Source organism: Sitophilus oryzae, unplaced genomic scaffold (genome assembly GCF_002938485.1).
Source record: "Sitophilus oryzae breed Bouriz unplaced genomic scaffold, Soryzae_2.0 scaffold_358_pilon_pilon, whole genome shotgun sequence".
NCBI lineage: Eukaryota > Metazoa > Arthropoda > Insecta > Coleoptera > Curculionidae > Sitophilus > Sitophilus oryzae.
The window spans coordinates 776,772-799,197 of record NW_022146927.1 but is presented as its reverse complement, the minus strand read 5'-3'; the positions used below and the strand labels follow the sequence as shown (position 1 = coordinate 799,197).

The 22,426-nt window shown below is 29.2% G+C and overlaps 7 protein-coding genes and 1 long non-coding RNA gene across 12 annotated transcripts; 4 read left to right on the top strand and 4 right to left on the bottom strand.

Moving 5' to 3' along the window:
* Window positions 1–2,966: 2,966 nt before the first annotated feature.
* LOC115884962 lies at window positions 2,967–6,412 on the bottom strand. Of its 2 annotated transcripts, none has more exons than XR_004050652.1 (6): window positions 6,350–6,412; window positions 5,980–6,141; window positions 5,546–5,688; window positions 4,939–5,081; window positions 4,008–4,124; window positions 2,967–3,165 (listed from the first exon to the last, which is right to left on the bottom strand). It is a non-coding gene; the product is annotated as an uncharacterized LOC115884962 (long non-coding RNA). The 2 variants fall into 2 exon arrangements; XR_004050653.1 differs by lacking the exon at window positions 6,350–6,412 and adding an exon at window positions 6,199–6,333.
* Window positions 6,413–6,421: 9 nt separating this feature from the next.
* On the top strand, window positions 6,422–12,374 carry LOC115884955 (cyclin-dependent kinase 20-like). Of its 2 annotated transcripts, XM_030903676.1 has the most exons (6): window positions 6,422–7,184; window positions 8,771–9,147; window positions 9,199–9,387; window positions 9,445–9,681; window positions 11,654–11,881; window positions 11,974–12,374. In XM_030903676.1, exons 2-6 carry the CDS (start codon window positions 8,965–8,967, stop codon window positions 12,115–12,117), a joined length of 981 nt encoding a protein of 326 aa, XP_030759536.1. In that variant the 5' UTR covers window positions 6,422–7,184; window positions 8,771–8,964; the 3' UTR covers window positions 12,118–12,374. The 2 variants fall into 2 exon arrangements, with proteins under 2 accessions (XP_030759536.1, XP_030759535.1); XM_030903675.1 differs by lacking the exon at window positions 6,422–7,184 and having other exon boundaries at window positions 8,741–9,147.
* Window positions 7,469–8,348, bottom strand: LOC115884960 (bis(5'-nucleosyl)-tetraphosphatase [asymmetrical]). Its single transcript, XM_030903684.1, has 2 exons — window positions 8,100–8,348; window positions 7,469–8,049 (listed from the first exon to the last, which is right to left on the bottom strand). The coding sequence occupies exons 1-2, from the start codon at window positions 8,206–8,208 to the stop codon at window positions 7,742–7,744; spliced, it is 417 nt and encodes a 138-aa protein (XP_030759544.1). The 5' UTR covers window positions 8,209–8,348; the 3' UTR covers window positions 7,469–7,741.
* On the bottom strand, window positions 12,197–15,778 carry LOC115884956 (F-actin-capping protein subunit alpha). Its single transcript, XM_030903677.1, has 4 exons — window positions 15,461–15,778; window positions 15,151–15,404; window positions 14,812–15,082; window positions 12,197–13,364 (listed from the first exon to the last, which is right to left on the bottom strand). Exons 1-4 carry the CDS (start codon window positions 15,715–15,717, stop codon window positions 13,283–13,285), a joined length of 864 nt encoding a protein of 287 aa, XP_030759537.1. The 5' UTR covers window positions 15,718–15,778; the 3' UTR covers window positions 12,197–13,282.
* An 85-nt stretch (window positions 15,779–15,863) lies between these two features.
* LOC115884961 lies at window positions 15,864–16,768 on the top strand. The gene is made up of 2 exons (XM_030903685.1): window positions 15,864–16,246; window positions 16,304–16,768. Exons 1-2 carry the CDS (start codon window positions 16,006–16,008, stop codon window positions 16,468–16,470), a joined length of 408 nt encoding a protein of 135 aa, XP_030759545.1. The 5' UTR covers window positions 15,864–16,005; the 3' UTR covers window positions 16,471–16,768.
* A 46-nt stretch (window positions 16,769–16,814) lies between these two features.
* On the bottom strand, window positions 16,815–18,299 carry LOC115884958 (charged multivesicular body protein 4c). Its single transcript, XM_030903679.1, has 5 exons — window positions 17,939–18,299; window positions 17,702–17,879; window positions 17,478–17,643; window positions 17,336–17,426; window positions 16,815–17,272 (listed from the first exon to the last, which is right to left on the bottom strand). Exons 1-5 carry the CDS (start codon window positions 18,114–18,116, stop codon window positions 17,220–17,222), a joined length of 666 nt encoding a protein of 221 aa, XP_030759539.1. The 5' UTR covers window positions 18,117–18,299; the 3' UTR covers window positions 16,815–17,219.
* A 303-nt stretch (window positions 18,300–18,602) lies between these two features.
* On the top strand, window positions 18,603–19,732 carry LOC115884959 (MIP18 family protein galla-1). 3 transcript variants are annotated; one of them, XM_030903681.1, is made up of 5 exons: window positions 18,603–18,899; window positions 19,033–19,095; window positions 19,152–19,231; window positions 19,281–19,464; window positions 19,518–19,732. In XM_030903681.1, the coding sequence occupies exons 1-5, from the start codon at window positions 18,872–18,874 to the stop codon at window positions 19,613–19,615; spliced, it is 453 nt and encodes a 150-aa protein (XP_030759541.1). In that variant the 5' UTR covers window positions 18,603–18,871; the 3' UTR covers window positions 19,616–19,732. The 3 variants fall into 3 exon arrangements, with proteins under 3 accessions (XP_030759541.1, XP_030759543.1, XP_030759540.1); XM_030903683.1 differs by having other exon boundaries at window positions 18,604–18,904; XM_030903680.1 differs by lacking the exon at window positions 18,603–18,899 and having other exon boundaries at window positions 18,926–19,095.
* Window positions 19,733–19,915: 183 nt separating this feature from the next.
* Window positions 19,916–21,232, top strand: LOC115884957 (N-alpha-acetyltransferase 40). The gene is made up of 5 exons (XM_030903678.1): window positions 19,916–20,093; window positions 20,197–20,453; window positions 20,514–20,675; window positions 20,734–20,889; window positions 20,946–21,232. Exons 1-5 carry the CDS (start codon window positions 20,088–20,090, stop codon window positions 21,118–21,120), a joined length of 756 nt encoding a protein of 251 aa, XP_030759538.1. The 5' UTR covers window positions 19,916–20,087; the 3' UTR covers window positions 21,121–21,232.
* Window positions 21,233–22,426: the final 1,194 nt, after the last annotated feature.

Sequence of the window (22,426 nt, the reverse complement as noted above, 5' to 3'; positions counted from 1 at the left end):
GGCTAGTCTTTGGTCAAATTTCCAGTTCTTATCGACCCCATACTTTTTTTTTCTTGCCTTTGGCCTATTTCTATTTCACTATTTTTGTCTGTCATATTTATTTTTATTTTTGGGATATCATCATTCATCAGTTCTATAAACTCTTCCCAATATTGTCTTATATATTTGTATATTTTATTGTCTCATTCTTCTGAACCTTTTCTAAGGCATACTTAGAATCATTTATCACATTTCTATTGCCTGTATAGAATTGTTGCTTTTTTATCAATTTTTATCCAATTTTTTCTCAAATCATTCCTCATTTTAGTGCCATATTTTCCAATTCATTCCTATTATTTATTTTATTTACTCATTTTCTTTATTATTATTATCATTCACTTTTCTATTTGTTTGCCTTATTCATTAATGTCACCCTTCTTAGACATAATATTTCAACATTTCTATTCCCTGTATTATATTTTTTATTCTTTTTCAATGCATCATATCTCTAAGTTACTTTTTTGTCTCCCATATTTTCTTCCTTGTGGAATGGCATCATTCAGCAATTCTGTAAACTCTTCCATTCGTTGCATTTCTAAGTCTTCTTATATGTATGTAATTTTATATTTTTTGTGTCACTTTTCTGAGACTTCTAAATTAATTATACATTTTTATGCAATTTTTTCTCAACTCTAGATACCAACTCTATTTCTTTATTTCTATCTCATTTTATTTATCTACATGCTGTGAAATCTTCTAATTTTTCTCTCATTCTTTAAAATTGAGTTCTTTTACGGAGTACTGCTTTGGAACAAGATTGTTTTGTGAAAGTTGCACTTCCATTGAAGATTCCCTTTTGAAGATGCCATTAGGTTGGTTAAATTCAACATTCACCACCCGATTGAGAATGAAATTCATCATTGCAGATGAAGCAAAGTCGTTTTAGGTAAATTAAACTACACGGTGTCTTTTTTTAAATCGATTATGTTAAATAAAACCCAATTTTATTGTATTTTATAAAATATTTTAGTATAAATGATTAATTTTAAATACAGCATTTTGGCGCACTTTTTATTGGTGTGTAGGCAACTAAAAATACAATTACGTGTATGTAGAGTTGCCTGTATTAGTGTTTAAAATTTTTAATTTGTAGTTTTTTAACGTTTTAAATGTCATGATTAAAATATTCCTTAATTACGAATCACAGTTACACAAATGCAGCCAACTTAGTCATGTTTTTTCTTGTATTGCTATAAAAAAAGATCTCTATGTTACGAAAAAATGCTATATAATACCTACTGCTCTATTAATTTACTGAAAATGCAATGTCATAGAAGTAATAGATTTTAATCAAGCATGTTAAGCGGGCCTCACACGACCAGTATTATTGACAGTATTTCCATTACTGTCCTGTCAGTAATATTGACTGTGTGAGGGAAAACTTACTGATGTGATTGTCAGTATACCGATATACTTTGGCAATCTTGAAAGTATTTTGGGATAGTGACAATATCCAATACAATCAATAATACTGATCGTGTGAGGCCCACTTTAGTAGACAAACAATTAATTATTTCTTTATATTTTCCTTACAGAACCAAGACTTTCCCGAAGGGTACCCAGAAGATTTATTTACGTCCACATAGATATCAGCATGTCCATCAACACCTTGGATTTTAATGTACTTTTTGTGTTACTCTTGTTAATAAAATATAATATGTTAATAAATAATAATTAAAAATTAATGAGTTTAATTGAATATAAATACTGTCTAATCCTGAACAAAAAGAAAAAGTCATTTATCACAAAAATAATATAATAATAAACAACTTAATAAGTTGTTCAGAAATAGGCAGTATTTTATATAAAAATAATATCTACCATTACCCCCTCGCTCTTATGTATTCCTGATACAATTCAAATAAATTGAACGAAAACCTTGTCCAAAATCAGCGATTTTCTATCAGGAGCACATAAGAGTGAAGAGGTAAATTGAGTACCAATATTTACCTAGTCGCTCTTATGTGCTCCTGATACATATCCGAGAAAATTAAATTTTTGTCAAAGGCTGTACGAACTCGCTCTTATATGCGCTGATCGAAAAACCAAGCGTCAGTTTTTAATAAAAGGTAGTCAAAATAAATTCCACTTGGTAAAAATCAAAGGACTTGACCAACGAGCTCGAACGAGTTAGATTTTTTGGAAAAACGGCCATAACTTCTAAACTAAAAGAGATATCGAGGAACGGAACTCGGCATTCGATTCGCCTTTTAACCCTCTATAAGGGTGCATAATTATGGCGCGATCGGAGACAAAAAAAATTTTTCGGCAAAAATGAAGGAAGGTTAACCCCTTACCTCATTTTTCGCCAAAAATTTTTTTTGTTTCCGATCGCGCCCTCGTTTTGCGCCCTTATAGAGGGTTGAAATGCCTATCGAATGCCGAGTTCCGTTCCTCTCTAACCCTTATAGTTTCCGAGATATTAAGGGTTGAAGTTTGGAAACGAGGTCGAAGTGCTAGAGATAGCAGAAATATCGTTGATCGACGCTATATTTATATGTGGTACTAAATTTACTCCTTATCTCTTCGCTTTTATGTGTTCCTGATAGAAATCGGCGATTTTTGACTCGGTTTAAAATTTTTCGTGCGGTCTTTGACAAAAATTGAATTTTCACGGATATGTATCAGTGGTTTTGGACAAGGATTAAAAATTTTCGTTCAATTTTTGTTAAAAGCTGAATTTTGTCGGATTTGTAGCAGGAGTATATAAGTGCGAAGAGGTATATATTTGGTTATCGGGATCTCATATATACCTACTTGCTTTTTATGTTCTCCTGATAGAAACTTAATATTTTGAAGAGAATTAAATAATTTTATGCAAGTTTTGCCAAAAGTCGAAGAATATTTTGGATTTACTACCAGGAACATATAAGAGCAAAGAGATCATATACAGGGTAAATAAAAATAAATTTAAAAGGTCTGTAAGTTTTATTTATTTAAATGTAATTGTGTTTAATATAATGCCACCTAAAAGTACTAATTAGTTCAAAAGAAATTATATTAAAATAAACAAAAGCCAGCTGGAGTTGAAGCCTTGGTAGTTATGGGTATCTTGCAGTATCGTTGGCGTGTAGGAACGGGTCCATTTGATTAGCTTACGAGATAATGTGTTCCAGAGATCCAAACCTGTAATAAAAAGAAATAACTAGCTATAAATTAAGTACTCTATGATCGAAACAAAACGGCGTCAGCGATGGCTATGAAATAAAGATTGCTGTCATTTTATATGTAAATTATATGTAAATTTATATGGGAAATTACATTCTAAATAAATTAAACTTTTGGCATTTTCTCTTATAAAAAATACTAATTTAAATTTTAATCTAGAGTGCCATGGCTGTGTTAAAACGACTAATTTTTAATTAAAGAGCCAGATAAAGCAGTTATAGAAGTGAGCCACATTTAAAAAACATCCGGTATAGGTACATATTTTATTATATCAGTCAAATTCTAAGTTAAAATACATAAAAATGTATGTATTTGTACCGAAATTACTATCTAGATATCAGAATTTATGTTATCCTAGTTTTACTTTTTTTAAACCTGCGAGTTTCAAGAATTTTAAAAGATTTTTGAACACGCGCATTCACCATTTCGTCAAGAAGACACTCTGGGTTTTCTAAAAATGCTTTTTTACTTAGATACTTATAGCTGTGCTTATAGAATATAGAATGGTATACGGTATATTATATATAGAGTGTTCACACAACTCGTCCATTAGAGACAAAAGTTGGCATGAAAATGGTGAATAATAACGGCATTTTTTTTTCTCCAATCAGAATATTTTTCTATTCAAATTCACAGTTTAGGCAATAATATTTAAAGTAAATAGCAATTCAGGTATGTATATTATGCTAAGCAACCACAATACTGGGCCAATTACGAATTATAGTATCGTATATGCCATGAAAAAAACAGGTATTTTTATTTCTGATTGTTTGTTGCAGTGATATTCATAGACTATTTACCTATATTTAAACTTCAAACTATATCTTCTGCTAAATATCGTCAGAAAAACATTGTCCTTTGTTTGTTTCTTAGTCCAATAACCATTTCATTAGACAACCCTCAATAATTATGGAGTCCTACAAATAAAGATACTATAATATCTAAATAATAACATAAGAGGATCATTTTATTATTGGCAATGGGCATAAGGATAAATAATTGTTAATTAATAGTTAAATTAATTATATTTTATCTGTGAAGATATGCTGTAATAAATGTGTATTAAACCTTTAAATGACTTTATATTAAATTTATGTGCCCCTACAGTTCAAATGAATTAGAAATTTATCAGAATTGACAGTACTTGTAGAACTAACAAACAAGTTATAAGGGCCAGCCACACCTGGTATAGGTACATATATTATATCAATCGAATTAGAAATAGAAATAGATGCATTTGTACAAAAATTAAATTATTTAAATTACCGAATTTATGCTATCTCAATTTTATTTTTATATTTTTTAAGTCTGTTAATTTCACGAGTTTTATAAAATTATTTATATAGGCGCATTCACCATTTCGTCAAGAAGAAACGCTTGGTTTTATAATGCTGATATAAAATATAAAGTTTACAACCCTTATTCAGCGAAAGTGAGACTCTTATAAAACAGTATATGATATACAGAGTGTTAACACAACTCATCCAGTAGAGACAAAATTTGGCTTGGAATTTACAAAGGATAATGCCCATTTTTGTCTTCATCGGCACAATATTCTATTCAAATTCATATTTTGGGCAATAATATGTAAAATAAGTTTGCTAAGTATAGTAAGTAACCAAGATATTGGATCATTGGCGAATTATAGTATTGTATAATATGACATTGAAAAACATTTTTAATTTTTGTTTTTGTGTTTGTCTTTTGCAGTAATATTCACAGAATATTTACCTTTAGATAGTTGTTCAACTATAACTGCTTGAACTATATCTTCTGCTGTTTGAATAAATATCCTTAGTCAATCATTGTCCTTTGTCTGTTTCTTATTCCATAAACAAATTCATTAGACGACCTTCAATAATAATTATGGAGTCCTACAAATAAAGAAACTATAATATTTAAATAATAACATAAGAGTATTATTTTATTATGGGCAATAGAGGGAAGGATAAATAATATTTAATAATTTTTCTTATATTACTCTTCAATAAACAACGAAATAGGTAGTTGCTCTGGTCTGTAAGTTTGGATATCTAACTTTTAAAGAAAAAGATTAAATCATAAAAATTTAAAGAAATATTTAATAAATGATACTTTTTGGAAATATATTTTTTAAACCCCTGACTGTATATGCAACCGATAATACACGTTATATAAAAAGCAAATTGGATGTGTTTGTATTTAAGGGTGCTTTCAAATACAAATTTAAGGGTATAATGCAATACTAAATATGTTATTTTTATCACTAATAAATTATCATAGATTTATGATGCATTTTTTCAACATTTACACAAAGCAACTATTTTTTAAAATTGTAATAAAAGTAAGAAATCTTTACCTGCTTGATGGTCCATCATTCGATATGCAGATACAAATAATTCTGGGATGATTTCAGTGAATTTTGTGAACATATTATGTAGCATTTTGCCTTCTTGCTTGTGTCCATAGAAAATGACTACACCATAGAAATTTTTATCTATCCTGTGAAATAAAACACTATTAATATGTATTAAAATCGTCTTGAGACATAAACAAATTTAAAAATAAATATTAAAGAGAAAAACATTATATATATTTATAATTAAAGCATTCGAGCAAATACATAAAGGCAGTCAATTAAGTAAGAAAGTTTTATAGTAAATCAGCAATTAGCTTGAATAAATGATACTGTAAATGAATTGATTTTACTTAACAACTTCACTACGACTGAAATAAATTATTTTTTACTCAAAATAAATTGCTTCAACTATGGTTTTACAATCTTTTACTTACCTTAAAAGGAACCAGTAGTTAACTGATCCCAAAACAGCACTGTTACTACAACAGAGACTTCCTACGTAACTTCATTTCGTCCTTAAAAGATACTGTTGGTTTCTTCTATGAAAATTGCTTTTTATTATAGCCCAGGCTCCTATTTCAGTGTTTGAATGAACCCTATAAAACAATAAAAGAAATAAGATACGCTGTAATAGATGTGTAATTAAACTTTACATGACTTTATATTAAACTTATGTGCCTCTACAGCTCAAATCTTTTATAAGACAACTACGACATTGCAATGAATTGCTTTCATGCTTCATATTTCACAGTGTGAGTGTAAATTCTGAGAAAACTTCACCAAAAAAATTAGAAGTAAACTTACATGATGTAATTTTTCTCATATTAGTGAGAACATATCAAGAAATTATTTATTTACTTATTATTGAACATATCAAGAAATTATTTATTTACTTATTATTGTTTAAAATACTAATTTTCAAGCAACTGCATTGTTCTCAAGTAAAGTACGTATATGTACTCTGTGTATTATATAACTAAATATAAATATATCCTTTGTCTGCCTATGTATAATAATTTTTTACTTGCACAATTTTTTTTTTATATCAACCTTGTTTATATCACAAAAAGGTAGGTGAGAATTTTGTAATGCGTGTGAGAGAAACAGATAGAGCGCTAAAAAAGGACAAACTTATGCAGTGAGTGCGAAAGAGAAAACTTAGATAGAGACGGAGAATAAGTTCTAAGAAATTCTCATAGATGGCGCCAACTCAGAATTAGTTTAACTTTTGATATATAGATGGCGCAAGAAAACGCGTTAGTTCAGCAAGTAATAAACAGATGTCGCTACAATTTAGTACCGCTATCACAACATAGATGTCGCTACAGATATAAATTATAGGAATCTGCTTACCAGTAAATATTTCTAGAGCGCCATCTATGAACCCAAAATTAAAGGAATAATTTAAAACTAGTTGATAAAGCTGCTAAATCTCCTTTTTCTAGAGAGTTTAATAAGTACTTGAAGAAATTAATATCTTTTTAATACGCTGCGATGCCTAAAAATTCTTTAAACCATTTAGTCAACTAACAAAGCATAAAAAGTATTTAAATGGGGTTCAAAAATGAACAACTGTAAAGTATGGCCTCTATGTCTGGCATTTAAGATGCTTGAAGAAATAGAAATATTCATTTAAATGGTTAGTATTTCGCTAAAAACTAAGATATAAATAATTTTCACTTACCTCCAATTTTTTCAGTTCCATCTTGACTAGTGCTTTTCATTGCTTCCAAAATATTTACTACAATTTTTCCTAAATATCTTCAAAGAGCATTGAAAACATTTTTTTTCCACAAAGTTCAACATTTATCATTGTTATTAATATAGATTAGTTAATATCAACAATTATTTAGGTAGTTTTGACTGAAGTTCGTTTTAAACATTAACATTCGTTTTCTGGAAGCAATTCTAAAACGTACTTACGTGTTTGTAAATAAACCAAAGAACAGTTAGAAATTACATCTTAAATTAACTCCAAATCATATTCGATTTATTTTTCTAATAAAATCTTAAATAAAACTAAGAATTCTTTGGATTCTATAACAACATTAACTTAAAAATTCTTTAAGAGACATGAAATATCAATAACATAAAAAAATACTATTTTTAATTAAACGTAAACAAGTTACAAGATATTCTTAATAAAAATCAACAACCTTTAGAAAATAATGTTATTTAAAGTTTAAATTATTAAAATTATTTCCTCAAAATCTTATTGAAATCAACCAAGACACCTTGCATATCTTTGTACCCGACTATTTCACAAGCCTCTTCCAGTCCCAACCATTTAAAGGCTTGGTGCTCATGAGAAAGCTTTACCGTAGCTTCATTATTAATTAATTCAGCCAACCAGTAATGCACAACCTTCGGTTTGCCATTTACGTTGTAATTCAGTGTTTTTTTTGATTGATCATACACTTTTAAGTCAGATTGTTTTAAACCAGATTCTTCCAGTGTCTCGCGATATGCAGTTTCTAAATCTGACTCTCCCGGGTCTACGTGGCCTTAAAAACCTTTATTTTATACAAAAGCTAATTGTTTATATCAGAAGTACCTTTCGGTGGGGTCCAGTGATGTATTCCATAAGATGTTTGTAGTAAAAGATACTCGATATTGTTAGAGATTCTTCGAAAAATTACAAATCCGGCAGCTACTTTCGTCATTTTATCTTAAATCTACTTTAATTTGTTAAATAATAGAACAGTATAATTTAATTAAATTAATAGAAACCAGTGAAATAAATCAAACAAAACCTTATCTAAACAAAACAATTCAGATAACCTCAAAAAATCTCTAAAATGTCGGTCTCTGTTTGAAATATCCAATGAAAATATCTTTAGCTATGATCTTTAGTTCGGACAATTCTCGTGTGATGGCGCAAAAATTAAAATTGGTTTAAGATATCACCGCTAAGTTTTGTGGCGCTGTATTCAATAACCCGCGCTAACAGAAAATTTAAAATAGAGGAATAATAGTTATTTACAGTACAAGTGTGTTTATGAACATGATTACAACAACGAGTGTGAACGATTAGAACGACGAGGTCGTAGACCGAGTCGTTCTAATCACACGAGTGTTGTAATCATGTTTAAACGCACGTGTCATGTACAACGTTTTATCTACAACCGAAAAATAAGAAAATGCTGTTTTAATTGTGTTATTTTTTTAATAAAAACTTTATTTAAATACATCGGGCTTTCACAAGATCTGAAATTTTTTGTGAAGTTGAAGGAATACGAAGGTATTTTAAGGCTCCGTTGAAAGATTCGCTCGAAAATTTCTGGCAATACTGGTTTAATTTGCAACGTTTTTCGACGCAGGCAAATCGTTACGTGTGGACCACGCTTTAAACTGGTTGCCATGGCAACTGTCAATACAAATCCACCATAAACTATTTTAAAATCCTTTTTTCTGAAACTATGGAAAATTATAAAATAACAGGTAGAGCAGGTGAGGGGGCACACGGGTCTGTTTTTAAAGGCTTAGATTTGAGGTACAACAAAATAGTTGCTTTAAAGAAAATCGCTATAAACCCCGAGCAAGGCATCCCCAAAAACACCTTGAGAGAAATTTGTTCTTTGAGAGCCCTACACGCGAAAAATGTAAGTATCTATACGTTAAAAACACCCAATAACTTTTAAAATACTTTTTAGATAGTGAAATTGTTCGAAGTGACCAGCATGGGTAGCTCGGTAATGCTAGTCATGGAATTTCTTCCTTGTAGCCTACAAGAAGTTATAAAATGTAGTAAAATCGACTTAAATCTACCCAGAATAAAGACATACACGAAAATGTTACTTAAAGGTATCAGTTTTATGCATTCCAATCACATCATGCACAGGGTAAGCTTATTAATAACATTATCCGGTATATAGTTCCTAAATTTCGGTATATCCTAGGATATAAAGCCAGCAAATTTACTGATATCGCCAAAAAGAGTTCTGAAAATTGCTGATTTAGGGTTGGCCAGGATTTTTAACCCTGAAGTAAATAGGTTGTATTCGCATCAAGTTGCTACAAGATGGTATAGAGCGCCCGAATTGTTATATGGATCGAGAACGTATAATCTCTCGGTAGATATGTGGTCAGTTGGGTGTATTATTGCGGAAATGGTCAATAAAGTACCTCTGTTTCCGGTAGGTACTCTACAGGGTAGCCTCGTTTTCTAAAAAAAAACCATACCAAAGTTATATTTTTTCTTATGGAACACCCGGTATTTTATTTCATTTTTGGATTCTTGGGCCCAAAAAAGGCATTTATTATAAGGATTAAATATGTTTAAAATCTTCGGTTTTTGAGATATTGAAAGATATTTAAATTTGCATGCTACAATAGAATAGACTATTATCACCCTGTACATTACTTTTCAGAATTAATTCTTATGCTGAGTTTAAAGGTAGAGAAATAAACTTTACTGAAAAATGGTATTAGTTCCTTAAATTTATACAGGGCTATTAAAAGTTGCTGATCGTTTTTAAGGATATATTTTAGGAATATAAAAACTTGCGTTATTTCAAATGCTATACCCTGTATTTCTTTAAATAAATCGAAGCAGATTCAAAGGCTCTTTCAAACATATTAGGATTTCCTATACCTATCTAGCTCAGATTTTGAATAAAAAGCGATTTTTAAATAAAATTGTAATCAAGATGGCTGATGTCGCCATGGCAATTTTCTGGTGACAGTAACTAGTGTAAGAATTATTTAAATTCGCGCCCAAACATAGATTGGCAACTCTTGTAAGAATTATGGGTAGTTAGTTGTTATGGTGTTATCAGTTGTTATTATTGATAAATAAACAAAATTGGAGCATAAAGAACGAAAATTAGTCGTTTTTATTGAAATGACAATAAAAATTGATGCTCCCTCTTTTATACTAGTAACTATTTTCAAAGTCGATATTAGTTTATGGACATTATTATTTATAATTTATAACAGTTTATTTAAATTTACCTACAATTGAATAAGTAAGTATTCATTATTTTATTTTACCAAGAAAAATAAAGCAGTATCTGCTGGCGGAACGAATAGATATGTTACTAGTGGTATTATTTTGTGAGGAAAATTGCTTCTTGGCCAAATAGGAATCTTCCTGATAAGAGTTTCTTTGAAAAACTTCTTGTCCTATTTCGCAGAGCTGGTATTGTATAGTGTGGTTTATAAAAAACCTATTAGGCAGAAACCTGTCGTTGGAAGTGAAGAAAATGAATTTGTCGTAATTGGCTCTTTTATAGAAAATCCATATATCTGCAAGTCATCTAAAATAATTCAAAGACTACTTCTTCGTTTTTCTTGATAGAATAATAAAAACATATTTAATAAATATTATTTATTAAACTACTGTAGGTAAATTAAATAAAAGTAAACTGGTATATATTTAAATAAGTCCATCACAAACTAATTTCGATTTTGAAAACTGTCACTAGAAACTTGCCATGACAACACTAGCCATCTTGATTACAATTTTATTGAAAAATCGCTTTTTATTCAAAATCTGAGTCAGATAGGTATAGGAAACCCTAATATAGTTTGAAAGAGCATTTAAATCTGCTTCGACTTATTTAAAAAAATACATAGTGTTGCATTTGAAATAACGAAGTTTTTATGTAAATAAATATTTAAAATAGACCAGCATTTTTTGATACCCCTGTATACATTTAAGGAAGGAATAACATTTTTCTGTAAAGTATATTTCTCTACCTTTAAACTCAGCACAAGAACTAATTCTGAAAAGTAATGTACAGGGTGTTAATAATCTATTCTAATGTAGCATGCAAATTTAAATATCTTTCAATATCTCAAAAACCAAAGATTTTAAACCTATTTAACCCTTATAATAAATACCTTTTTTTGGGGCCAAGAATCCAAAAATGAAATAAAATACCGGGTGTTCCATAAGAAAAAATATAACTTTGGTATGGATCTTAGTTCTGAAACACCCGGTACATTTCAAAATAATTTTAAATTGTGCACATTACCTCCCCACATATACCTATAAAATATTTTGTTTCTACATTTTTCCGTTTTCGTATAATCAACCGAGGCGAATGAGGAGCGTCACCCTGTATAAAAAAATGAAAAATACCATCTTAAAGTATCTTTTTTAAGGGCGAAACTGATATAGAGCAATTAGCCATAGTACTGAGCATTCTTGGTACTCCAACAGAGGAAAACTGGCCAGATTTGAAAAAACTACCCGACTACAACAAAATAGCGTTTATTTCGAGTGCAGGCAAAAGATGGAGCGTCATACTACCCACAGCAAACATAGAAACATTAGATTTAATAAAAAATATCTTACTCTACGATGGAAATAAACGACTTACAGCTAAAGAGGTACAGTGTTATCATTTTATTTGATATCTTTATTTTTTTAGGTAGAATATTAATTAAAAAAAAATTAAAAATATTTTTTATACATTTTTTAGGCCCTGAAACATAGTTTTTTCCATCAAGACCCGAAATTGGCCCAAATAAACGACATGCCCGACCCAGAAGAAGTTATATCAAACGCACCCACCTTTGATGTAAAAGAATTCGATGAAATTATTAAAGAAATGAATAAAACATAAGACAAAAAACATGTTTTACCTGTTTAAATTTTTCCCCTACCTAAAAACATAAATTTAAGAAAAAAACATAAATGTTACTTGACTTTTAAAACTTTTTTATTTAAAAATAACCCATACTAATGTCACATCAACAAGATGAACTATATTTTATTTCAATCATATAATTCACCGTCCACAGTGAAATTATATTATTTTTCCTATTAGTGTTTTTAAAGACTGACCTTTGCCACCGTCTCCAATAATCGTACCGAATCGTCGAAAAAAAAAACGGTGTCGTAGCAACCTTCGAAATGATCGATCCTCCGTTTTCTGTATAGTTATTCAATAAAAACTCGTCTTAAAATTAATAGTATTCAATTTTTAATAAAATCATAACATAGATGTTGGCCCAACAAAAAAAGTCAGAGGTTATATTATTTCAACGGCTGCCGTGACATCCGTTTTTTTTCGATCTTACGGTATTTAATTTATTATGTATCATTCGTTGAAAGACGATGGTAAAAATCGGGCTTATCATAGTTTTACAACATTTAAATGTAACAAAGATATATAAAAAAAGGATAATTAATAATACCTCTTATAATAAAATAAAATAAAAAAGACTTTGTTATAAAGAAAATTCATTCAACCCGACTGATTTTAAAGAATTTATTTTTTTAAATGAATATTTGTATGATATTAAATACTGTGGTGAATGATATACCAGGTATTAAAAACAAATTCTCTAAAATCAAGTTAGATTTTTGGATTAATATATAAAAATTATATACTAGCATAGATTTTTTTACCTCGAAAAGCATGGTATAATATAAATAAAGGACCAAAAAAACTGCGTATTGCACATTTTTGTGGCATTGATATATGTATATAAAAAATTGACACATCTTTATGGTAAATGCATAATTATAAATTAAACAATTTCCGCACCAATAAGCTTACGCTTCTTTAAACTTTTCCTTATCTACAGAGTGTTTTTTATAGTTCTTTTATTCATCTACTAAGAGCGAATGATATACCTATAGCAATATAACAAAGAAAAAACATAATTTATATTATTTTTTGGGGCATAGTAGTTACTTTTTGCAAAATCCAACAAAATCCTTTAGATTTTCTGTCTTTACGCATTCCATTACCTTATATTAGATTAGTTTTTACCCTAGTTTGATCATTGCGTCTTTAGTTCCTTTCCAATACTGTAAGATACGATTTTGCTCCAATCGATTTTGGTACGGGTCACCGGAAGTAACCTAAAAATAATGTAAAGGGGTTAACAAAAATTATGATTTAAAAAAAATCGAAAAACATTAGAGTTTTTTTATTTAAATCAATTTTTTTTATTTCAATAAAAAACATTACTTAAATCAGTTTTTTATATAAATCAGATTTTTAAACTAAACCAATTTTCTTTAAATCAGATTTTTTTTTATTTAAAGCAGATTTTTTAATTTAAAACAGGTTTTTTATTTAAATCAGATATTTATTTTAAGTCAGAGGTTTTTTAATTTAAATCAATTTTTTTTATTCAAATCAGGTTTTTATTTACCAGATTTTTTTTTCATTTAAAGCATATTTTTTATTTAAAACAAATTAAAAATTTAAGTCAGATTTTTTTGATTTAAACCAATTTTTTTTTGAATCTGATTTTTTTATTTAAATCAATTTTTCTTTATTTACATCAATTTTTTTTATTTAAACCAATTTTTTATAAAATTTTTTAATTTAAATTATTTTGTGAATTTAAATCAAAGGTTTTTTTTATTTAAACGAAACTTTTTTTAAATCAGATTTTATTTATATATATATAAATCATTTTTTTTTATCTCAATAAAAAACATTACTTAGTTTTTTATATAAATCAGATTTTTTTTTATTTAAAGCAGATTTTTTAATTTAAAGCAGGTTTTTTATTTAAATCAGATTTTTATTTATGTCAGAGGTTTTTTAATTTAAATCAATTTTATTCAATTCAGGTTTTTATTTAAACCAGATTTTTTTTTTCATTTAAAGCAGGTTTTTTAATTTAAAGCAAATTTTTTTTCATTTAAATAAGATTTTTTTATTTAAATCAGATTTTTTTATTTAAATCAATTTTTTGTTTCAACAAAAAAACATTATTTAAATCAGTTTTTATGTTTTTATATAAATCAGATTTTTTTAATTAAACCATTTTTTTTATTATAATCAGTTTTTTATAAAAATCAGATTTATTTATTTAAACCGTTTTTTTTTAAATTTAAACCAGAGATTTTTTTATTTCTGTGTTATACAAATCATTTTTTATATAGTTTTATAACATTTACAATTATTTTTCGATTTATTAAAAGTATTTAAACATTACAATAGCAAGTGTAACATTTTATTTGATGAATAGATATGAGGCATACATATATCTGTTATAGAAATATTTTTATAGTTTTCTAGGACACATTTTTAGAACTATTCAGTTATCTTTCGATTTATCATAAAGTTAAAATTTTTTTTTTAAATTAAATCACATGATTGAAATAAAAACCCATTTGATTTAAATCATACAAACCCTGCTAGACAAAGTAATAATGTAGATAAAAAAAATATAGTTGTATATTTACTGTGTCTAAAATTAAAGAGAAAAATTGAGCAACTTTGATTTTTCTAAACATATTTTTAAAGTTTATTTAAAGTAAGAATTACACGTAACAAACAAATACAACATACCTTCTGAGAGCCTTAAACGTGGTATCAGACATATTCTGATAATTCACCGAAATAGCAGTTTGATAGGAGTCCTCCGCATTCTCAATAGCCCACACAATTTCCTTTGCAGTCTGCGTTTCCGAGGAAACAGTTATAGTTTCCTTAATTTCCTTAGTACTAACTAGCTGGACGTTACCCTCTTCGTAATAGTGCACCTGCACCTTTAAAACGCCCCTTAACTCAGCTGTAGAGGTACCATTTAGTGAAATATACCATTGACTACGCCATCTACCTATAAACAAACGTTGTTTCTTTATGAATATCATAAAGATAAGACTGTGATAAGACTAATCCTATTACCATTCCAGAAATTCTTAGGTTGGAACTGATGGTCCTCAATACAGGCAGCTAAAGTTATCGTGTTTCCCTCACTACGGCCTACCACCAAACTGACTCCGTCTTTATAGTGATTACGCGTGTACTGAATAAATTCCGCGTCAAGTGCCGATCTCCAGGGCTCTGCTGTTGCGTCAGGCGTGAAAGGTTGATAGTCTGAAGCCTCTTTTCTTAAATGGTCGTACCGAAAGCTTTGTTTGGAACGGGAATCAAAAAATCTAAAAAAATAGGTTAAATAAAGTATATTAGAGCTTCCAGAGTGACTAATTCTCACCTGTTATTGCCTAAATCGTTGTATTCGGTGATCAAAACTAAATGATCGGCGTTATCTATCCTCACTGGCGTGAGCTGATCTTTGTTGTACTGGGCGAAGGCCCCGCTGGCCCCCTCTTTGAGCAGGTCGTCGTCGTCCAGGAGCTTCCGGACATCGTTGAACACTTCATTAAACTCGCCGGGGGGCGAACGAAGGATAAAATCAGAAACTATTCGCACTTTTTCCTGATCAGGAATTTCTTCGCCGTCGGTCGCCATGTTTAGGTTGGGTATGTCACGAAACGTCACTCACTGAGTCACGTCAATTTTTGACAGGAGTGATTCATTTGTCATTTTTAAATCGGAACCTGGATATGCTCTAATTATAATTTTGGGAAGTTTCCCGAACTTTGGTTACAAAGTCCCGGAATTAAAAAAAGAAGAAGAATTAAATACTAGCCCCAGATTTTATGCATAAATTTTCAAAATTCAAAAAGTTACAAAAAGTATGAAATTTTATAGAGAATAAATTAATTTCTATATAAATGTAGATAAACCAAGTTAAATATGACCACTTTACCGGAAGTTCAACAACAAAAGACCTTCAAATACCTGGAAGAAGTAGAAACAGTAGCCCAAGATATCCTAACACTAAAAGACGAAAAATTAGAGCTCTCAAACGCTCAGAACAAGCTCAGAGAAGCCCTAAGAGCCCTGGAACAGGTCGAGGATAGAAATAGTTGGATTACCTTGGGTTCAGTGTATGTTCAAAAGCCCACAATTGAATGTAAAGCACTTTTACGTGAAGGTACATATAGAGTCTTTTTTTTTATACTTTCATATAAAAAATTGATTGATTTTTTAGAAATAGATAAGGCTGAGGAACATTTGAAGGAATTGCATGAGGAAATTAGGGATAAAGTTCATAGACTTAGGGATTTGGAACATGAACCGAGATTGGAAGGTTTTGCTTTGAAGCCAATGTCACTAGCCGAAGTAAAGGCCTTGCACAAAGGTTTTGGATCGCTTTGAGTTATAGAATCTTTATAAATAACATTGTTTTGAGGCTCAATACTGGCTGAACCACTAGTAATGGCTATAAATGGATAAAACTAAATATTTATTGTATTAATTTAATGATTATTGAGTCATTTTAATGAAGAGATATAGGTGACTAATATATGAAGGAATTCTGAACTGAAATAATGCTGTTTTATATGCTAATTATGACAAAACAAACTTATATATGTAGATAACAATTATTTTTTTATGTATTACAGATAATTTTATATTTACCCACTTATTTTTTTAAATAAATATGGTGAGAATTTTTCTAATTTTATTAAAAAAAGGAGATAAACTTAAAATATGAAAAATAAAGACTAATATAAATATATATTCCTGCATAATCAAATACAAATACATCATTCCTATCGATACCTTTAAAATTACATTATACCAAAATAAAATTACAGAACCTAGAATATTTTAAAAATACTTATTGTTTCTTTGCTTCTAATATTATGTACAAATATATTCAAAATTCTAGTAGAAAGCTTACTTATATTTATATTTTAGCTTTAAGAAATATTTTTAGTTAAGTTTTAATAATTATTAACTATTATACAAAATAACATACCTACCAAAAAACTTGTGTAACTTTAATTCACTTCATAAAATTTATATCTTTCTCTGTTGATCTCACAGTGCATTTAGAATAAGCTGATATATTGGCTTATTATTATTTTTTAACATGGAAAATGACTAAAAAGTTTTGTTTTTTACGAAGCCCAGGCTTCCAATTCTTTCATGTCATCATCATCTTCAACTTTCTCTGTAAAATATAATTAAAAATTTTTTAATAATATAATATTTATAAAGCATATAAAAAACTCACTTGCTGGTTTCTTAATTTTAGCTTTTTCATCTTCGTCCAGTTGTGTGGGTAATGGAGGCAGTTTTGTGGGTCCAGGAACGTCAATAAGACCCTAAAAACAGTATTTTATAACATAATATTACAAAAAAAGAGAGAAACTTACAGATTCAAGCTCCTCTGTCTCAAGTTCTTCCAGTTCTTTGTTCAGTTCATCCTCATCGATATCTTCTCCAAATCCAACAGGGTTGCTGATAGCATTTGAAATTTCATTGGCTATATCGTGTTGTTCAGCTATATCATCCATTATATCATGCACATTGTCTATATCTCTGAAAAAAAAACACATATAATACATTAAGGTCGAGTTTTTTCTATAAAATAACTTACAGATTCTTATGGGCATATTTTAATGCAGCAGCTGCATCTTTCATAGAGATTAGAACAGCAGCATTGGTATTTGCCCCTTCTAAAGCATCCTTTTGTAATTCTAAAGTAGTTAAGGTTCCATCAACTTGCTGCAAAGTCTTCTCTAGTCTCTTTTTCTTCTTCAAAGCTTGTAAAGCAACTACAATAGAAAACACATTACTGTATCGTCGCTGTTAATAATTTCAACTCAAAATTTACCTCTTTTGTTCTTGGATGCATTCTTTCTAGCGACTAGAAGCAAATCGTCGATCTGTTTCTCGAGATATTCCTGTTTTTTCGTTAGCAAGTCTTGGGTTTCTCTTAGCTTTTGGATCGCATCGCTCGTGGAAGGAGCCTCTTCCTTTTTACCGCCGAATATCTTGCCGAAAAACGACATCTTGGTAGTTTAAAAACTAAATATCGCTTAAGGAATTGTTTAATTGTTGCAGAAAATAACTATGAGTCACTAGGTCCAATAAACAACGTAATTTTTCACTTTTCACTTTTTAGTTAGTCCATCTGACAGTTGTATGACAGTTTAGATAAAACCACAGAATAACTAATGGTTAAAACAAAATGACATTTGACAAAAGTCTTGTCAAAGCTGTCAAACAATGTTGTCAAATATCTTAAGTCTTAAGGAACAGTTACTTTTTTCATTTCTATTTCTATGAAAGGAATATTTTATTTAAAATGATAAAAATAATGCAATGAAAAATGGGATGTCATACTATTAATTTTTACCAATTTTTCTAAATACTAGGCTATTTTAGCTATCGCAGCTATTTTAATTTAAAAATTTAATTTTGTGATGTTGCCAAACTACCATTTTTATGTCGCCAATAGGGAAACCAGAGAGGGACAAAATATAAATAAATCTATTTTTCCAAAGAAAAATGCGATCTTTTGACCCGCGTTTCCCAGCATTCGTATTTTTAATCTAAATTAAATTGTATTTATCTCAATTAGTATATAAATAAACCACAGAGATACTTGTTAATCGAATTGATAAATTTTTTTATCAATTTTCAATAAATTCAACAACATTGTATGCCCAGTTTTGCTGTTCTAGGGAAACCAGAAACAATATTTTTGAAAATGTGGTGAACTATTACGTAAAAATACCGAAAAATAGGAAAAAGGTGAACAAATATGCCTGAAATCGAGGAAGAATACCAAGGTTAGGTAATATGTCATAATTTGTCAACAAATCAGCTGATTTTGTAATGTAGTTTTGACACTTTTTAAACAAATTACCATTTTTTCAATTTAGTTTGATAAAATGTTTCTTTCTTTTTTACGGAAAAAAATAGGTACTAATAAGGAGAAGGTCAAGGAGGTACAAAATGTTGATGAAATTAAGGACATGGTTTATGGTAAATATTATTAAATATAAAAGAAAATAAAAATTGAAGTGTTTGAATAATTCTAGACATACTTAGAACTATTAAAGACCCTGAAAAACCCAATACGTTGGAGGAATTAAATGTTATTTACGAAGAAGGAATAACAGTAAGAATAAATAATGTAAAATATCAAATATATTTTATTATTATTTTAGGTTAAACCAAATCCAGAACAATGTATAAACGTGATAAGAGTCGAATTCAACCCCACCGTACCCCACTGTTCACTAGCCACCCTAATAGGTCTGTGTATAAGGATAAAACTACAGCGAGACATGCCTTACCCGATTAAATTAGACATATACATCAAAGAGGGGGCTCACACGACCGAACATGAAAGTAAGTTATGTGTTTTAATTGAAATAATACCTCTAAAGGACGATTTTTTGTAGTTAATAAACAAATAAACGATAAAGAAAGGATAGCAGCAGCCATGGAGAATCCAAATTTAAAAGATATCGTTGAAAATTGTATAAAAGAGGAAGACTGAATTTATTTCAATTGGTTTTAATATGTTTTAAAATTTTGAATAAGTATTCGGTGACAATTTGTAATTATTATTATAATAAGGTAATGATATTTATTAAATATAAGTAACAGATCGTTATTAATTATTTTGTTTCTTACCAATTCAAATGGTCCTTAACTTCAATCATATAAATTGTTATTTTTTTAAAGGCCTTTGCTGCTAGGACTATGTGGATTTATTTTATATACGATCTTCTTCTTTTGTACGCCTTTGGCGCATTTTGTGGGTATACCCACTGATCTGAAACTATGTATTACATTCTGTCAAAAAAATTAACGTTGACAAATGTGAAACTTCAATTTACCGCGAATTTTTAGAAATGGTGGTCTCCTGTTTAAAAAAAAATAATCTAATTTTCTCAAAAATACACTAGTTAAAAACGTCTAAATAAAAAATTGTTGTCCTATAATCCACTTCTTGTTTTAACATAAATATGGGGGTAAGATTTTTTGTGATTTATTACTTCAATCTTTGTTTTAATAAACAATTGTGTTTAACAATAACAATAGGCATTTTAAACTAATTATACTGATATTTTTCAGAGAAAAACAGCAGCTAGTGTAGCTAAAGGCAAGGAAAAACGATTGCAACGAAAGGAAGAACAACAAAGATTACGCGAAGCTAAAGCTTTAGTTGAAAAAGCAAACAGTATAGAAAATCCGCTTCAAGATTTTCCAGTATTTCAAAAATATAACAAGAACGGTCTTACAGCTGATATAATATACAAAAAAAGCAGTGATTTAGATGAAACTGAAAGGACTTGGGTGCTGAATCTTACTAGGAGAAACATGCAACTAAAGTAAGTAATTTTTGAAGTCTGTATATGACTTTTTTTACTTATTTGCTTCATTTTGTTAAGATATGAAGCTTGCTCGTGGAATTGGAACGATACAAAAAAATCAGAAGAACTATATGACGAAGCAGCAAGATTTCTTATTGCGAAAAGCACAGAGGACGGTTCCTATTTAGGGTTTAGTCATTTTAGGTTTGATATGGAAGAAGGAATTGAGGTTTTATATTGGTAAGAGTGCAAACATTTTAATTCTTGATTAGTTATTTATATTTTTGTTCTTTTTTAGTTACGAATTACAGCTAGAAAGTATTATTCAACGAAAAGGTTTGGGAAAATTCTTGATGCAAGTCTTGGAACTGATGGCATTTAAAAATAACATGAAAAAAGTTGTTTTGACTGTGCTGAAACATAATCCACATTCAAAGTTTTTCAGAGCTGTTGGGTATGAGTTAAAATATCAAATAATAACTTTATATGCTTATTTTTTTATAATTCTAGGTATGAAGTGGACGATATATCCCCTTCAGATGATGAAGAAGAGACTTACCCCTACGAAATCCTGAGTAAAGTCAACAAAAGACTGGCCCAAACATTGCCAGCGCCTGTTATAAGCAAAGCTCACAGTCATTCTCACTCAAACGGTCACTGTTGTACTGGCCACCATCATCATTAGAAATAGTTTATGACAAATATTCTCGTTTGAAAGTATTTTACAATAATAAGGCATTTTAATTTTATACTATAAAACTTTAAGCTAATAAAGTAGGTCTATGTCAATTAAAAAAGTGTGTTTTTTTATTTCCACTATGTATTTAGATGGTTTGAGAAAGATTTAAACTATTGTACAATTAAAATTATGAAATTTTCTTTGTAAAATAAGTTTCTTTTCACCACTCTGTAACATAGGGTGGTTCTATGGTTACTTATTTTTTTGAGGTATGTGAAAAAATTTAACTCTTTTGGAGTCTATACTAGGGATGGGATTTTTTTTTTATCGATATATCGATACGTATCGATTGATTATCATCGAAATATAAATATTTCGATAGTTTTTCCAAAACATATTTTTTTCCGAATTTTAAACTACACCATTTAAAAATAATTTTTACTCAATATAAAAGTAAATTACAACCTTCTCAAGGCCACCTCTCAGCAAGCGCCATGACTACGAACCAAGTAAATAACGTCTAGGGCTTGACCTCGCCAAAAGTGTTATCGATTGTCAGTCGCCAGCCGACTTTGACACCGTTTTTTTTTCATCATAAGCTATCTATGATTAGGAATGGAATTTTATTCGACATACATATTGATAACCATCGATAATTATAATTATCTACAGGGTGTCATTGAAATGGTGTAAAAAAAAAATCGTTTTTAAAGCAATAAGATGTTTTAGAAATCATGAAATTTTGATTTTTCAATGAATTATTTGATAACTACTTGGTTACTTTTTGAACCGCCAGAACTTTCATAAGTTTATGTTGATTAACCATCAGTTAGCAACCCATCAGGGCGAACTCTTTGTCTTCAATTTTCTCGAAAACCATCGCTCTGGGCGATGTGCAACAAGAGTATCTTTTTTGTAGGGAAAAGTATGTATAGTTTTCAAAAAAATAACCTCAAAAAAGTTATTCGCGAAACAACCTCCTACCCTTGCAAAAACTACCCTTTCCGCTTTTCCAAATAATTTTTCAGTATCACCATTTGATTAAGGGTCAAAATTTATGACAGAGGATTTTTTTTCGAAATTTTATCTTGTTTTTTAAGCTTACAATTTCAAAACATCCGTTTTTTAAATTCACCCTTTCAGTGCCCCTAACTCCCTTAATATGCATTTTCCGCCCTATACTTATAGGAACTTTTTTTACTATTTTTAGGAGTACTATATATCACCCCCCGATTTTTTTTTAGACCACCCGATTTTTTCAATGACACCCTGTATACATAGCATATTATCAATCATTATATTACCGATAGTT

Bases quoted from the DNA above. Each gene is read 5' to 3' on its own strand.
- LOC115884960 (XM_030903684.1), bottom strand. From the start codon at position 8,208: ATGACGAAAGTAGCTGCCGGATTTGTAATTTTTCGAAGAATCTCTAAC. The intron at 8,050-8,099 runs GTACTTCTGATA...AAGGTTTTTAAG, and splicing joins TCACTGGACCCCACCGAAAG to GCCACGTAGACCCGGGAGAG.
- LOC115884956 (XM_030903677.1), bottom strand. From the start codon at position 15,717: ATGGCGACCGACGGCGAAGAAATTCCTGATCAGGAAAAAGTGCGAATA. The intron at 15,083-15,150 runs GTAATAGGATTA...GTTTGTTTATAG, and splicing joins ACCTAAGAATTTCTGGAATG to GTAGATGGCGTAGTCAATGG. The intron at 13,365-14,811 runs GTATGTTGTATT...CATTATTTTTAG, and splicing joins ACGTTTAAGGCTCTCAGAAG to GTTACTTCCGGTGACCCGTA.
- LOC115884957 (XM_030903678.1), top strand. The intron at 20,454-20,513 runs GTAAGTAATTTT...CATTTTGTTAAG, and splicing joins AGGAGAAACATGCAACTAAA to ATATGAAGCTTGCTCGTGGA. The intron at 20,890-20,945 runs GTATGAGTTAAA...TTATAATTCTAG, and splicing joins AAGTTTTTCAGAGCTGTTGG to GTATGAAGTGGACGATATAT.
- LOC115884958 (XM_030903679.1), bottom strand. From the start codon at position 18,116: ATGTCGTTTTTCGGCAAGATATTCGGCGGTAAAAAGGAAGAGGCTCCT. The intron at 17,880-17,938 runs GTAAATTTTGAG...TTTCTATTGTAG, and splicing joins TGCATCCAAGAACAAAAGAG to TTGCTTTACAAGCTTTGAAG. The intron at 17,644-17,701 runs GTAAGTTATTTT...TTTTTTTTTCAG, and splicing joins AAATATGCCCATAAGAATCT to AGATATAGACAATGTGCATG.
- LOC115884961 (XM_030903685.1), top strand. From the start codon at position 16,006: ATGACCACTTTACCGGAAGTTCAACAACAAAAGACCTTCAAATACCTG. The intron at 16,247-16,303 runs GTACATATAGAG...TTGATTTTTTAG, and splicing joins TAAAGCACTTTTACGTGAAG to AAATAGATAAGGCTGAGGAA.
- LOC115884959 (XM_030903680.1), top strand. From the start codon at position 19,002: ATGTTTCTTTCTTTTTTACGGAAAAAAATAGGTACTAATAAGGAGAAG. The intron at 19,232-19,280 runs GTAAGAATAAAT...TTATTATTTTAG, and splicing joins TTTACGAAGAAGGAATAACA to GTTAAACCAAATCCAGAACA. The intron at 19,465-19,517 runs GTAAGTTATGTG...GATTTTTTGTAG, and splicing joins TCACACGACCGAACATGAAA to TTAATAAACAAATAAACGAT.
- LOC115884955 (XM_030903676.1), top strand. From the start codon at position 8,965: ATGGAAAATTATAAAATAACAGGTAGAGCAGGTGAGGGGGCACACGGG. The intron at 9,388-9,444 runs GTAAGCTTATTA...GGTATATCCTAG, and splicing joins CCAATCACATCATGCACAGG to GATATAAAGCCAGCAAATTT. The intron at 11,882-11,973 runs GTACAGTGTTAT...TACATTTTTTAG, and splicing joins AACGACTTACAGCTAAAGAG to GCCCTGAAACATAGTTTTTT.